The sequence below is a fragment of the Anoplopoma fimbria genome, chromosome 10, assembly GCF_027596085.1.
Source record: "Anoplopoma fimbria isolate UVic2021 breed Golden Eagle Sablefish chromosome 10, Afim_UVic_2022, whole genome shotgun sequence".
Taxonomy (NCBI): domain Eukaryota; kingdom Metazoa; phylum Chordata; class Actinopteri; order Perciformes; family Anoplopomatidae; genus Anoplopoma; species Anoplopoma fimbria.
Genome location: NC_072458.1, coordinates 7443363 through 7459126, shown reverse-complemented (window position 1 = coordinate 7459126; position 15764 = coordinate 7443363). Strand labels below are relative to the sequence as shown.

Genomic DNA, 15764 nt, shown 5'->3' with positions numbered 1-15764 from the left:
CAGATTGTTAATGTTGTTCTTTAGGGGGCTTGGAGGATGGGCTTTACTTTGCACACACAAAAACCTGCTTTACATTGAGTGGAAACTGGTTTTAAAAGTTGTCTATTCAGCTCATTCGATGCAAACCAGGCTGGATGTAATCCACTGAATGTGTGTGTGTGTGCGTGTGCGTGTGGTACAAAAAAAACACCAATGTCCTTGCTATGTTAAAAGGTGGCATTCAAATTGCATGAAGCAAGCATATATAGCGCATGCACACACACACACACACACACATACACACACAGCTGCTTCTAGTCAGCAGAGTTATGTAACACCACTGCAGTAAACTGGCTACCTCCTACTGAGAGAGACACAGAGGAAAAGACTGAAATTGAGAAAGAAATTTAAGGCGCGACACCTGGTGAATGCTGATCCAGAAATGTCCAAATGTATTTATTCAGATTTATTTTAATGACTCTACCATTAATAAACGACCATATGTTACTGACAGCAGGGAGGCGGGCCCCCCGACTGAGACTGACCTATCACACAGAGAGCTCCAAACAGCATCACCGACTGCCCTTTCACTACCAAAGAAACGATCGATGAAGCCGATCAGCAGCAATCAGTCAGGGACCTTATGTAACCACAAATACAGTAGGTCAGCAAAAACTCTGTGGTGCGTTCAGGTGACGATTAAAAATGACAGAAATGCAAAAGTCGGATTGGTTATAGACAAGGTTACAATGAAGTATGTTTCCCTTCAACTCATAGTGACCAATGGGCAAACATTTAGCAGCTTGATGGTATAAAATATCCATAAGACTAATCCTTACATTTCCAGTATGCCATTTTTGGCAATAAATGTTTGCTAACTATCAATCTCTGAATGAGGTAACACAATGATGATGAAGCCTATGGCCGGCCAGTGAAAGCTCTGGCATTTGCAGTTTTACGAACTGGTTGCCTGGGGTGACATTCCTGGCAAAAATCCTAAGCAGCGCACAGTGAGATCAAAAAACACACCGGCAAATAGAAAACAAAACCGAGATCTTGAAGAATGAAACTTTAAAGTCTATGTTTATAAGTGCATAGTGCCTTTTTCATTAACAAACAACTAATTCAATTTGGCTTATAATTATGTTGGACACTACCTCAACTTAGACAACTTACTGCATCATTGTTGTTCCTCTGTCAGTATTTTTCCTCTAGTAGGAGAGTTAGCCATGAAGACTTATTTGTCACTATGTTTGACAAACTAATGTTTTCAAATATATATATATATATATATATATATATATATATATATATATATATATATATATATATAAAGGTTCTTCCTTAATTTGTATTTCATTTCAGATCACACAAGCAAATGGAGACCATGATAATAAATCAGACTGTGGTCAAAGCACCTTGACATTTAATACCACCTTGGAAAAACATACAAAGTGTATTCCTGATTTAAACAAGTAAACATTGAGCCCACTTCTTTTCTCTGAGGAAACAGATCTTTTGTACTTAAATTACTCCCACGTTCATCATTTTAGACGGATTCATGACTGTACCGCACAAGATTAGTCTCGTCAGCATCCATCCATCCTTCCTTTAAGCTACATACTGTCAAAGTCCACGAGCGGCTGTGAGAGGTAGCAGATGTTTTTCTACTCTCCTTCTTAAATACACACATATAAAATAAGCCTTAGGCCAGCCATTACTGCATCTCTCACTGGCGCTATTAGGGCCGTTGTGTGTGTTATATATGTGTGTGTGTTCAGTTTTATAGATTTGTACTACCAGTCCAGCATGTTCTGTACTTTATGAAAAATAAACTCAGAACAATCTGAGAAATGACATGGACACAGAATGTATTTGTAAAGAGCGTATAATCCATAGACGGTACAATCCATTTCCACCAATTTTGTGGCTATTATTAAGATTATTTTTGTTCAAAATGTATTTTTGCACAATATTTTAGAGCATTTGGTAATCAGATGATATTAATAACAGTTTAATCTTTGATGCATATTTCTCATTTGACAGCCTGAGGATCAGGGTGTAGTTATGATTTATCATTTCATAATGTGAAAGAGTGCCGGTCTGCGATTTAATCAGTCGCACAGTGAGGAGAATTCTTTGCAGCCGCTTTATGTTCCATTAGCCTTGGGCTGAGATCACTGCAGAGCTTTGAGGTTACTGGCTGTGGTGTTTTGAACGAAGTGTTAATGCATTGTGGGTGTTGTGTTTATTCCTGTGTTGGGCCTTTTGAGGCCATGTGAATCTTCTTAAAACCAAACATCTGTGATGGGAGCTTGATAAATCGCAGACAAACATCTGACTTATTAAACCAACACATGGAAACTCTACCCGTTTGTGGAGTGAGGATTAATTTAGAAGTCAATGTATAAATATTTGATCACAATTTTGATTTATGATCCTTTTAATGTCACTTCACAAATACTAACATTTGTATTATTTCATGTTTATTCATCAAATTATTCAACCAAATTATCATATTATAATCAAATGTAAAGCTAAAAGAGATGTAGAACATGTATGTCAAAGTCATAAAGTAATGTCAGTTGCATATCTATCTATCTATCTATCTATCTATCTATCTATCTATAGTTTGCTAGCATAGCAACCATATGTAACTGTGTATTGACTTGAGCAAGGGCATGTTTTGTTTTGTGTTAATGAATTGATACATGTATAAACTGTTATTCACGAACAATGACTCTCATCCTCAGGATCTAAATATTTCATAACTCTATCATTTTTCTCTTAATGGAACAATTTTTTTAATGGTTAAAAAAAAAAAAGATATATGATGTGTTTCTTTTTATACAACTAGTTGCCCTTTTGTGACATATACAGCAAATGATTGGTTAAACTGTCAAAACAATAGCATGACAACATTATGGTGATAACTGTTTGAAGAATTTGCTTTCCCTGATGTTTCTTTGTCCCTCGTCATCACCTGAGAGCTCTGTGGCGGTTTGTTTTTGATGACTTCACCTCCCTGGAGGGGGAGAGCTGGCAGCAATGTGCTGACAAACAAATACACACACATTCAGCTCTGCATGCCTCACATATCTTACCCTAATAGCTCACACATACCTAGCTTATCGCCTGTTGCGTGGAAAAAACATGTACACCCCACGAACCCACATAACATGGCTTTGTCTTAAAGACTAAAGCTTGTGCTGACTCTGCATTTACATCACATACACAAAAAACAAAGATTTGAGTTTCAGTGATTTTGTTTCCTGCATTCTGGTGAAGACTGAAAATAACAAAGCGAATAGTTCGCTCTGGCATGGAATGCATGACACTATGGCCTAAACTAGTCATCATATTTTCTGCGTTTACCAATGCCCAAATTTAGGCGTACAGTGATTTTCCCTGAGCCCAGTGATGAGCGCAGCGCGAACCGCGTTGTGTCGAGAGCAGCTCTAATTAGGTGGAGTTGTATTGGTGTCCAGGTGACAACAGTCGGGCTTGTTCCCGTTGTGTAGTTCCAGAAATTTGTCTGTAGAAATACGGGAGAATTTGTGACTGCGGTTGGAAACTGTGCAATGACTAACAGGAGTCTCCTGGGGATCAATCATCACATACTAGTGTTGCTGTTTGCTGTGTTCTTTGTCCATTGTATCAGTATTACACTAGTAACCCCACCCTGCAGCAGTGGTGATGTTGGCAAATAACCCTCTCTAAAACCCTTTTGTGTCTCCACGTGTGTATAGCGATAACATTAATAAATGAACAAAGTTACTGCTGAGATTATATAAAATGCTATCAATAGGAAGGCTTTTGAATAACTGACTAGACTGGTGTGTTTGTCTCTCTCCCTCTCTGCAGAAAGACAAACAGAGGAATGAAGATGCTGTTAAAAGGTCTCTCAAGCTGGCAAGAATACAATTCACACTATGACTGGCTACTATTTCTCACTTGACTCTAAAAATATGTTTTTCTCTTTCCCATCCCACATACAGTGTTTCAACGGCCCCTTGATATGTGGCTTCCTCATATATTAACACTTTATTCATCTATTCACCTGTCCTCCACCTACTCTGTCCTTTGGTCAGATTATGCCGATTAGTCACAGTGTGACATCAAGCCAGTCATTTATATAACCCTGTATTACTCTGTCTGCAAGGTCATCTGCTAGATTAGACCAGCTAGCATGATAGGATCACTCAGTGGATTAGGCCACCTGGGATGCTAGCAATGCAAGATCAAGCCGATTTGCTGCACAATGAATAGCATGCAAAATGGAAATCTATATTTTGTAGAATGCTGCATAAATTACCATGAAGCACAATTCAATGGAGTCATTGATGTTAGATTAGCATTTTACAAATGACAAAACCAGATGGATTTTAGCATTGTACTGAATCTAGCATTCTGTTCTTGTATTTTTTAAAGCATCAGGCACGACCAGCAGAAGGCCACTGGTCCACTGGGCTGCATGCTAACATGCTTCCAAATAACTAAATTGATCAGATAAGATGCATCAGTATCCAGACGATCATCCTGTCTCAGTATCCAAATATAACTGCTGCACGGTGTGTCAAACTGTGGCTGGTTCATCCAAGGAAATTGACTAATGTAATGGTCAAGACACTATTACAGTAAATTGAGGCTTTCAGCCACACAACCTGAATGAATAGGAGGACATTTCCAGTTGGATTGCAGTAATCTCATTTAGTAAAGCCAGGAATGCTTCCAAAGAAGGATAACAATGCTGCAGGGCTGCCAGCCCTGGATTGTTTTTTTCCCCACGTACCACATTGTTGGCACAGGTAGTGCTGCATCCACAGCCAGTTAGTCAAACAAGCAAAAAGAAACAGATTAAGTTTAAACAAGACTAACTGTGAAAAGGTGCCCTTTGGGTCACCGTCATACTGTGTTGTCCTGATACTCAACCAGCCTCATGTGGTGAACAAACAACTGAGTGACATCTTGGAGGTCTGCACTCTAGCAGGGGTAAAAAAAAAACAAAAAAAAACGGTAGGCATCAAATTCCATTAAAACAGAATATTTTGCTTCAGTCTTAATGTGTCAATGGGTTAAAATAAAATGTGCAAATTATCAATTCATTTTTTCATTTTTGATAGCTGAAAGTTTAATTTCTTAGCACAAGAGAAGAAAGTCAACTTGTGAGAATCACCTGAATCAAAAAATAAGACACATTGCTGCACTTGTATCAAGAACACTTAACTCTAACAAACAACAAAGTAAATTTGTATCAAAGACAAGTGGAAATTGTCTCATCACACAAGCAGTTTTTTCACCTTTTAAGAAAATAAGAGTTTAAGGCAGCAGTAGTAGACAGATGGACTTCTCAACATTGAAGCTCAGGTTGGTAGTTTTTTATTTTTTCAAAGAAATGTTTTGTTGAAATTCATCACTGACAGCAATGATTGAACGGTCTAACCAAAAAAGAACAACAAAACATGCCGTGTGCGCTTCTTACCTCCTCCTTGTTCCACTCCCTCTCTTTTCACTCCTCATCATCTCTCTTAATCCCTTTCTCATCAATAACGCAATCTCTCATTCGCTCTACACTCATTTTCAGCTGCATTAAGTCATTAGGTGATGCTGTTACTCAGGACAACTTTCAAAAAGGTCAGTCGTAAAATATATCTTCTGAGGCATGATATTTCAAAGTTCTCAATCAACCTCTTATTATGAGCGATACATAAAAATATATTTTTTTCTCAGGAAGCGAGTCTAAATTGGAAACGGGTGTTGTGTCATGTGATTGGTCCATCATTACTCATGTATGTGCATGCTTTTAGGAGAAAAGCCTGTCTCCTTGTATGAGTGACTGCTGCCACAAGTTCATAGACCGAAAAGAGCTCTGCATGCTCTCCACACCTTGTATGGAAGAAGATTATTATCCTTTCTCTGGGTTGTGTAAATATGGGCTCCTTGACCAAACCGCGTCTGCTGCACACACACACTCTAACAATCTTTCCTTTCTCTGACCCCAGTGTTGTGGGGTTACACACACACAATGGTTTCACTCAGGGCGAGCCAACCAGCCAGCTATCCAGCTAATTCCAGTAGCTACAGTCAGTCTCCAGCAGGCATGGAGCATTAACCACATGGAGGGGGGGTCGATATTTGTTATCCTAAACCTTGGACCTCTGCCCACACGGTTGGGGGGGGGGTTGATCTCACTAGGCCTGTTTGTTTGTCTGTTAGCAGGTCAAAACATGAATCAATCTGCACAAAACCAGCCATTGTGTGGGAAATGCATGAAGACGTGTAACTTATAAATTGATTCACATGACAAAACCAGTGAGCTGATCATAGATGTATCACAAGAACTGGAAAGAGGCACAAAGGAATACGTTAACTCCTAAACAGGTCATGATTTAGGTCATCTCACTAGGCCTGTTTGTCTGTTAGCATGTCAAAACATGAATCAATCTGCACAAAACCAGCCATTGTGTGGGAAATGCATGAAGACGTATAACTTCTAAATGGATTCACGTGACAAAACCAGTGAGCTGATCATTGATGTATCACAAGAACTGGAAAGAGGCACAAAGGAATACGTTAACAACTCCTAAACAGGTCATGATTCCTTCTCTAAATGATTTTTTTCTCTTGAAAAACTTCATTTTACAGGATAACATTTGAATACATCATGATACCTTTATAATACGACTTCGCAACAAATTTTTTCTCAATGCACCTTGAACGTATCATAATGTAACTTAATGCAACCTCCGTACGTTAGCTGTTAGCTCAAGTATTTAGCCAATCATGACAACAGCTATCGTTAACTAGCTCTCCCTCTTCCAATTTCAATACAGATATGTTCTTCACAATGTGGCATTATCCGAAAAAAAAAAAAAAAAAAATCAATACACACACAGATTTACACCGACATTCTGTTTTTACATTTTCACATTAAAAACAAACACGAGTAATACCAGGAGAAATTTCTCTTCAGCCACCTGCTACTGTTCTCACTTTCTTTCGGCTGTCCTCCTTACACACCTTTTAACCCCCAAAAACAGAGCAGAGCATCTCATCAACACCTAGCAGGCTCCTAGTGGGCCCTCTGATATACTGAGTCTACTTAAAACATCAGTATCAAAACTAGGGCTGAAACTAACAATCAATGTCATTATCCGTACATTTGCCCTCTATTAGCTATTTAAAATGTCAAGGTGATGTCTTCAAATGTCTTGATTTATCCGACCAACAGTGAAAGAGACAAATATATTCTGATTTGTATTATTATTTAAAAAGGACAAAGGATTTAGAATACAAAGTGCCTGAAAACTTAATATAGTGTGTGATCGGGGACAGGGAGTCATGTTGTTTGTATGACGTTGTTCTGGAATTTAAGAGGACACCTTGGCAGCTTGATGAATGCCAATCCTGTTCACCTTCTGCGGATGGACTTCCATTTGATCTGTCTGGAGATTAGCTAGCTAGCTCACACACACACACACACACACACACGCACGCACACGCACGCGCACGCACTCACACAGTGGGCTTACTGTCTTTTGACAGAGCATCGTCTTTGACCGAGAATTTGTCAAGTCCAATTTGGTCTTGAGTACATGGGAGGCCTCAGGGGAGATGGAGAGGGTGTAAAGAGTGAAAAGGAGCAGAAGAGGGAGGCAAGAAGGGGAAGAACATGAGAGCGAGAAAGGGAGGGAGAGAGAGAGAGAGGGTGATAAAAGGCTGAAACAGCCGTAACCTTGTTTGTAATTCAAAGTCACTTCCCATGCAATCCCCCCTCCCCTCTCTGTTCCCCTCCTTTTCTCTCCAAATCTCTCCTTCCCTCTCTGTGGCGTAGTGTGATCTCCTAGCTTACATAACCACGGCGACATGAGTGGCAGGACGCTCTGTGGCCACCGTGACTCCTGGCTGGCTCACCCAGGATGAGCCGCCACAGGGAGAAAGGCTTTGAAACATTTCCAATTTTCTGTTATTTTCAAAGGACGGTACTGAGATCTGCCAAATGTTAAAAAGAAGGCGTCTAAAATGGCTAATATGTTATGGCAGACAAAACCATGGTCCGCATAAAAAAGTAATGGTAGGATTCTTAAAAACAATGTGTACCTTGATTTCATAATTACTGTAACCTTATATCAGGCTTGTCTCCTGTTGTAGTGTCAGACCAGTAATTTTAGCTCTGGTTTAGCCGCCCGGACCTATTTTTTTTAGATCATGATGTGTCTGAGCCCCTCTAAGTAGATTTTGGAGCCACTGAGAGGTACAACTCACAGACTAGTCCACTGAAATAAATAATATTAAAACAGACAGCCCAGTGATTTTGGTCTCTAGCTGAGATTCATCACTGGTTTGGAGAGTTAATCAAGTCTAGTTCATCTTTTCATGTCAGGCTAATTGGCTGCTGCTCAATCTGACCTTTTATACTGATCACAAATTGCCTTCCATCGAAATTAATTATGAAGTAGATAGCATTCAGCAGAGCCCAGTGCCACATGTTTAAATTCTATAGCAATTAGGAGATGCACATCACTGTGCCTGAAATGTGGCATCTACAGGAGATCTGTTCAGGTTGCAGCTTTTGGAAAAGAGGACGGCATAATAGGAAAAAAGTAATTTTTTCAGTGCTTGTGCACATACATTGGGTTGTCTGGAGAGACCAACAACCTACTAATTGTGAAATAAGCCAATCCAGTCAGTTTTTGGATTTGCCGTCTATCCCATTCAACAAGCCATTCAGATTTGGGCCCCCTTTCTATGTCACATGAAGGCTCATCAAAATATATACCGACCCCCATATTAGTATCTCAACGGTATTGGAAATGCCTCTTATACAGTGTAAAATGCTCAGCTGGTTTTATGAATCCAACAATGCTCCAATATCATGTTTTCATATCATTTATCAGCTTTACACAGGAACAACAACAACACATGTCACTGTACATCCTGCCTGATCTGTTCTGCACATGTGCAAACTATCACTGCACACCTGTGGTTGAACGCTCTTGTGCACCTGATTTTAGTTGCGAAGTCGTATTATAAAAGGTATCATGATGTATTCAAATGTTATCCTGTAAAATGTAGTTTTTCAAGAGAAAAAAATTATTTAGAGAAGGAATCATGACCTGTTTAGGAGTTGTTAACGTATTACTTTGTGCCTCTTTCCAGTTCTTGTGATACATCAATGATCAGCTCACTGGTTTTGTCACGTGAATCCATTTAGAAGTTATACGTCTTCATGCATGAAAATGTAAAAACAGAATGTCGGTGTAAATCTGTGTGTGTATGTGAACTCGTTACTCACCTATCTGCAGCAGTACGGGTGTCACCAGTGCCGTCTCCATGGCGTAGCAGAACTCCCGGCCGAACATCACAGCCCCATGCATCACCCATCTCTTCAGGGGTATGCCCTCGACCGATCCCTCGCTCACTGACTCCTCCCCTCCTCGACCTCTGCCTCCCAATCCATCCGTCTCGCCTCCTGCTCCTCCTTTGTCCTCGTCCGAGCCCGATGCCGTGGTGTTTTTGGCGTTAACCCCGCCCACCAGAGGTCCGACCTGCATGGCGTCGGCCTCTGTGTTCTGGGGAGGCATGTTGGAGGGCATGCACGCAATGAGGAAACAAGTGCACCCCCTCTGACACGCTGACAAATTACCTGTAGCTACCAAAGAAGAAACAATACAGTACTTCTCCCCACCTTCCTCAAACTATCAAGTCGTTTCAAGTCACTTGTAGTTACTTTAAAACTGGTACTGACCTAATTACAATCTTTACAACCTACAAATTGCAGCCTGTGGTAGTAACTTGCTTGTTATATATTTTTTAAAAATGGAGTGCTAAAAACAAAAAAACTAAAAACCCTGTAACAGATAGTGTCCCAGCATTAAAGGTAATACAATTAATCTTGGGTCCTGCTAAAACTTAACTAAGGCTATGGACACCAAGTAAATGAAGGAAAAACTGATCTATGTATATGGCATGTTAATGTCAAGAAAACAAAACAATCAGCAATCAGTTGTCCTCTGAACAAGTCGTCCTAAAAACAAGTTGTCCTCCCAAAACACTGCAGCCTAATTCAACAAGTGTTAATCCTCCTCTCGGCTTTTTGTTTTGTCCCAGAGTTGCAACAAAAAAAAACAAATCAGCTTTCCAAAGGCTTGTAGAAAATCCAGAAAAAAATAAAGGAAGCAGTTGAATTTTCACAGGAAGAGTGTGCGGTACATTCCAAGAGTGAATTTGTGCGTGTTTCTTTGTGTGCGTCAGGTGCGTTTGTGTATGTATATGTGTATGTGTATGTGTATGTGTGTGTGTGTGTGTGTGTGTGTGTGTGTGTGTGTGTGTGTGTGTGTGTGTGTGTGTGTGTGTGTGTGTGTGTGCGTTTATGGCTTTCTTGTCATTGAGGTTTCTCCCTCTTTCTCCTACTGTCTATTACAAGCTGTAAAAATCCATATAGAAGACCATTCAGTAAGTTCCAGAGTCATTTTGTCTATGGAGGGCTGGATTGAGGGCCGGATGACGGAGTGGGTGGGGGCGAGGAAGAGGCCACTGGGGAAGGGGAGAGGAGGAGGAAGGCAGGTAGCAAAGGTAGGCGGAGCTCTTCTGAAAATCCCCATCGATTGGCTGATCAATCTGGATGACAAACACCAACAGGAAGACAACCAGCAGGTGGAGAAGTATGGCGCCACAACGCAGACGACCCCATTGGTCAGGAGGAGAGATGACCGGTGAGGTGGTTGAGAAAAAAAGAAAAACAAGGGAAAGAAAAACATCAGTTAGTGACAAGCTGAAATTCTGTTGCATTTGCTATCACAGCCGTTTTTATAACTGCTTATGTGCGTAAACAAACCTATTTCTCACTTCTTACTCGCCTCTTGGTATATCTGTCCATGCAGAGAGTTGCAACATTTTTGCTACAGCTCAAATATGAGTGGAATAATGTTATGTACTGTAAAAATACTTTCTAAAAACTTAACAGCAACTTGTCTTATGGTTACGCTGTGAGCAGTTTTTATTGAAACTATGATCCGAAAATGAAAACTTCTGACATTAAGTTCCGTGGGTGTTCTTGGGGTCATTAGATCTGGATAGATATTGTGCTTTTTTGAAAACAGAACTGAAATAAGAAATACCAGTCATATTTATTGTAGTGGCCCAGAGGCAATAAATGCCACAGCCGCCCCTGTATGTGTATTGTATTTGGGCAAAGCAACCCCACGTGTGTTTGAATCTGTGAGTGTGAGTTGTGTGAGAGTCCCAACATGCTGATACAACAACTCAAGACACACACACGCGCCTATGAAAAGAGTCCATTTTTAAAGAGTGTAATTGGTTTGAGCACATGATTCATCCTCGCAGACACTCGGACAGTCTTTCAAACTGGACGGGGAGGACGAAAGCATGCAATGAATTTATGAGAAACGTATTCAAGTTGAGCTACTGTTTCGAACAGAGGGCGTGTGTGTGCTTGGTGAGAAGAAATGAAAAATATGTGGACAGAAAAAAAAAAATAGAAAGAGAGGAGAATAAGGCGTGAAGGCCTTCAGCTAATAATACGCCTCAGAGAGAGTAAAAACAGACTGTGTGTGTGTGTGTGTGTGTGTGTGTGTGTGTGTGTGTGTGTGTGTGTGTGTGTGTGTGTGTGTGTGTGTGTGTGTGTGTGTGTGTGTGTGTGTGTGCAATACCATTTCCTACAGAGTAAAACTCCCAAATGTGTGTTTTTGTGTCCAGCAGGCCAGTGGATTAAAACCACGTTCTCTAACACCCAACACACACTACTGCTTGCCACGTGAACGACACACACACATAACAGTGCTAAGACCCTCATCAAGCCTCTTAGGAGTGAGATTGAGAAATAAAACTAAATGAGGGAGAGAGAGAGAGAGAGAGAGAGAGAGAGAGAGGAGGTAAAGAGATAAGGATGGAGGGTTTGAACAGGTGGAAGGAATAGGAAATGGAGGAAGAGAAATCAGGAAGAGGAAGAGAAGGAGAGATGAAGAGCGAGAAGAGAGAGACAGATGGAAGAGGGCAGATGTTGAAAATATTCGTCTCTCCACCCATGTCTTACTTTCTCTGTTGCAGCTCTCCTCTTCATTTTCAGAGCTCTCACATGTTCCCATTAACATTCATGATGCACCAAAGGTGGTCATGAATATTTTACACTTACACACACACGCACACACACTAGAGGACGACCACAGAAAGAACACCACAACTGTGAGGTAGAGAACACGATTTGCCAAAGCACTCGAACTGGCAAAAGCCTCTACGACAAAATGCTAAAAAAAAAAAAAAAAAAAAAACTTCTTCACACTTTGTGCTGTAAAAGAGGAAGTTAACTCTTTTTAAAATAGATTGGATACATTTTGATCAATATTGTTGTTCTAAATAAGTATATTGTGGTATTATTTGTTGTAGTTTGTTTGTTGTAGTTTGAGTCTGGTGTGGAGGATTTATATCCTGTACCAGAAATGTTTTAATTAAAAAAATTGGCTAACTGGAAGCCTCAAACATCTCTTAAGAAACGTTTTGGTGACACTGAGGCTACAATCTGTTCCCTCAGCTGCATTACCACGTACACTTGAGAACAACAGATCGAATAAATGATGTCTGCAACTGATGGGATGTGCATCATTGGGCTAAGACGCACAGAAGAATCACTGTGGTCTTTCTACATATTTCACTACACAACATAAAGCAGTATTATCATCAGTACAGGTCACGTGAGAGGGGGAGAGGAGATGTGAGGGGAGATGGAGAGGATGGGGATGAAGCAATGGTAAAATATGGAAAAGCATGAGAGGGAGAAAGAAAGAAAGACAAAAAAGAGGGAAAGCAGGATGGAGTCATGCTAAGAAAGAGCTCAAGAAGAATTCGAATGAGGTTTAATACTTGCAAGGTAAGTAACTAAATGTTTTTTTCACATGGATAGAAAAAGTGCCACATACAGAAGACAAGGGGAAATCAAGCAGGTGGAACGGAAAGAAGATGCCTGTAAAGTCCAAGGACAAATTAAGAGTCTGTCATTTCCTGTGTCTCGCAGATCAACACACACACACACACACACACACACACACACACACACACATACACAGAAGCTTTCTGAGTCTCCAAACACACGTAACACAGGTCTATTTTGGTGAGTGTTTATTGTGATGCCACAGACAAGATTACCTGTGACACTGGCATGAAATCAGGGCAAGCTCAGCCCTTCCCACTTCATCTACCCTCTCCGTCTTTCTCCTTCTTCCATCAACTCCCTTACAAAAAAGTCTCATGCCTGCTGCAAGCCTGGTCATGTATGGCACATAGTAGCAAAGTGCAAATAAGCAGTGACTTGAATTGGGTATTGCGTTGCATGTTTTCTGTGCTCCTGTGCAAACCCTTTGTGACATGACACATGACACATTTCTGTAGAGCAGGTTGTAGGAATATATATGCATTTAGCTGCAGCAGATAGGGTTTTCTGCTTGCCGCCATCTTGTCAAATATCTCAAGCCAAGAAATATTTTATGGGGGCAACAGGGTGGAGCTGGGGAGGGACAAGTTAGCGGTACCAGCTGACTGATTTATCTGTCAATCGAGGGAAAAGGGTGCAAAATAAACCCTTATTTAATATGAAAAGGAGTACTTCACTGAGAATATTATCAGAGAAGACAAAATCAGCAAAAGATGTGTTAACCAGAGAAGTGTTGGAATTTTTGCTCAAAAAAATACCTCATTGTAAATTAATATCTGTGGGTTTGGACTGCTGGTTGCATAGAACAAGCAATGTGAATGCACCAACCTCTAAAAAAGGGCTCTGTTTTTTTGACATTTTCTGACATGAAAATGTTCCACTAAGAAGATAATCGTTAGGTGCAGCCCTAGATGTGTGCGTCTCAATCTTTCTGGATCAATTAGTGAGTCCTTGTATGTTCGATTGTCAAGTCCTTATCGTTATTACATAAGCTTGTATCTGCACATTAATGTTGGTGTCACACAGCAACAAGGTACGTGAACACTGCAAACATGACCCTAAACATAGCACTGACCCATATAGAGCTGGATGTGAATTACAAGGCTGAGGACCTCAGGATTGAGTTCACATACTGCTGTTAATGTTGGTGTTCAGACTGCATGGACAGTGAGGGAAAATAAAAGGGAGGGCTTATTTGTTATTGCAAAAGAGACACTTCACTACAATTTTTCAAGCAAAGACAGACCCAGAGACCCGGTCTGGTGCTTCACTTGGTTCAATATGGGAGTATTTGTGAAAGAAGAACCTCTGAACAGACAGGAAATAATGTAATCTGGTATCATATACTGTCACTGGGAGCTATACGTTGTCAGTGTTACATTGTATGCAACCCTCTATTCATTTCAATAACAGTCTGTTCCTGGTGTCACAAGAAGCTGCTTTTCATCCACTCAAGATAAAGTATTTACATGTATTTGCACAACGACACCATGTGTCATACATGACCAGGCTTGCAGCGGACATTAGAAATACGTGTTTACTTTTACTTTTTTACATATCAGGGAGACGGAGAGAGGACTGGAGGCGAAGAAGAAAGATGTAGAGGGTATGAAGTGAGAAAGGCCGAGCATGCCGGTGCTGCAGGTAATCTGGGCTGAGGCACAAGAATAAACACTCACTAAAATAGACCTGGGTTACGTGTGTGTTGGTGAGTGTGTTGATCTGCGAGACACAGGCATGTCCTTTCCCTCCCTTCTGCTCGTTTTCTAATCATCTTTTGTGTCTTTTTCTGTCCATCTGAGGGTAAAAAAGTAGTTTCTGGCAAGTATTCAACTTAATTTGACTGTTTCACAGCTCTTTCTTAGCCTGTCTTCATCCTGCTTCTCCTCTCTTTTGTCTTTCTTTCTCCTTCTTTGGCTTTTCCCATCCTCCCTCTGCTTTAACACCATCCTCTCCATCTCCTCTCTCCTTCTCAACTCTCACGTGGAACTGTACCTTGTTTATTTTGGCCCCTTGGAAAGCTAAGGTGAAATTCTATATCAGCTGAGCTCACGTTAGGGACTCACACACATGCACAAACACACAGAAACAATAGGACAACTGAGTGGTGCTACATGTGTATGGACCTATAATCAGATAGCATTCATTGCAATGTGTGTGTGTGTGTGTGTGTGTGTGTGTGTGTGTGTGTGTGTGTGTGTGTGTGTGTGTGTGTGTGTGTGTGTGTAAAGAAATTCCAAATGTCACTGAGAGATGTTTAGTCTTTTGGCTCTTCTGTCTTTTACTGAGATACGGTGACTTGAGTACAGAGACTCTTCAGTCTTTAGTTGCATACTCTCTCCCTGTCTCTCTCTCTCTCTCTCTCTCTCTCTCACACACACACACACACACACACCGACAAATACACCTACACTCACACTTAAACACACGTTTAGCAGCAGAGAAGACAGTTCCTGGACATCTACACCCACAGACAAACATGTAAACACACAGGCTTCTAACTGCAAAGTAACGCATGCACACAAACACTTCAACATTCTCATGCTGTTGGTGATATTCCATGAAAAAGAACCATATTTTCAGCTTTGGGAGGCAGATGGCAGGGATAAGTACCACAGAGAGAGAGAGCGAGAGAGGTAAACAGAGACTGGATGTGTGCATTATGGTGCAGTGCTGCTGCAGTGCAGAGAGTACAGGGGGGGCACATGTGTATCAACGTGCACTAGCGTCAATGACAAATCCCTTACTCCATAATCACTTTACGGCCTGGTATGAATATGACATAATATACCTGCTGTTCACATACGTGCACTCAAAAGCATGTACATATCAAAATATT

At 40.8% G+C, this 15764-nt stretch overlaps 1 protein-coding gene across 1 annotated transcript in view; it reads right to left on the bottom strand.

Annotated features, from left to right (window-relative positions):
* The window catches only part of LOC129097447 (solute carrier family 45 member 4), a 45177-nt gene that overhangs the window by 19276 nt on the left and 10137 nt on the right, over positions 1 to 15764 (bottom strand). The window contains exon 3 of the mRNA XM_054606309.1: positions 9275 to 10599. Within this exon, the coding sequence (XP_054462284.1) occupies positions 9275 to 9575 (301 nt within the window). The 5' untranslated portion in view covers positions 9576 to 10599. The remainder of the gene's footprint in view (positions 1 to 9274; positions 10600 to 15764) is intronic.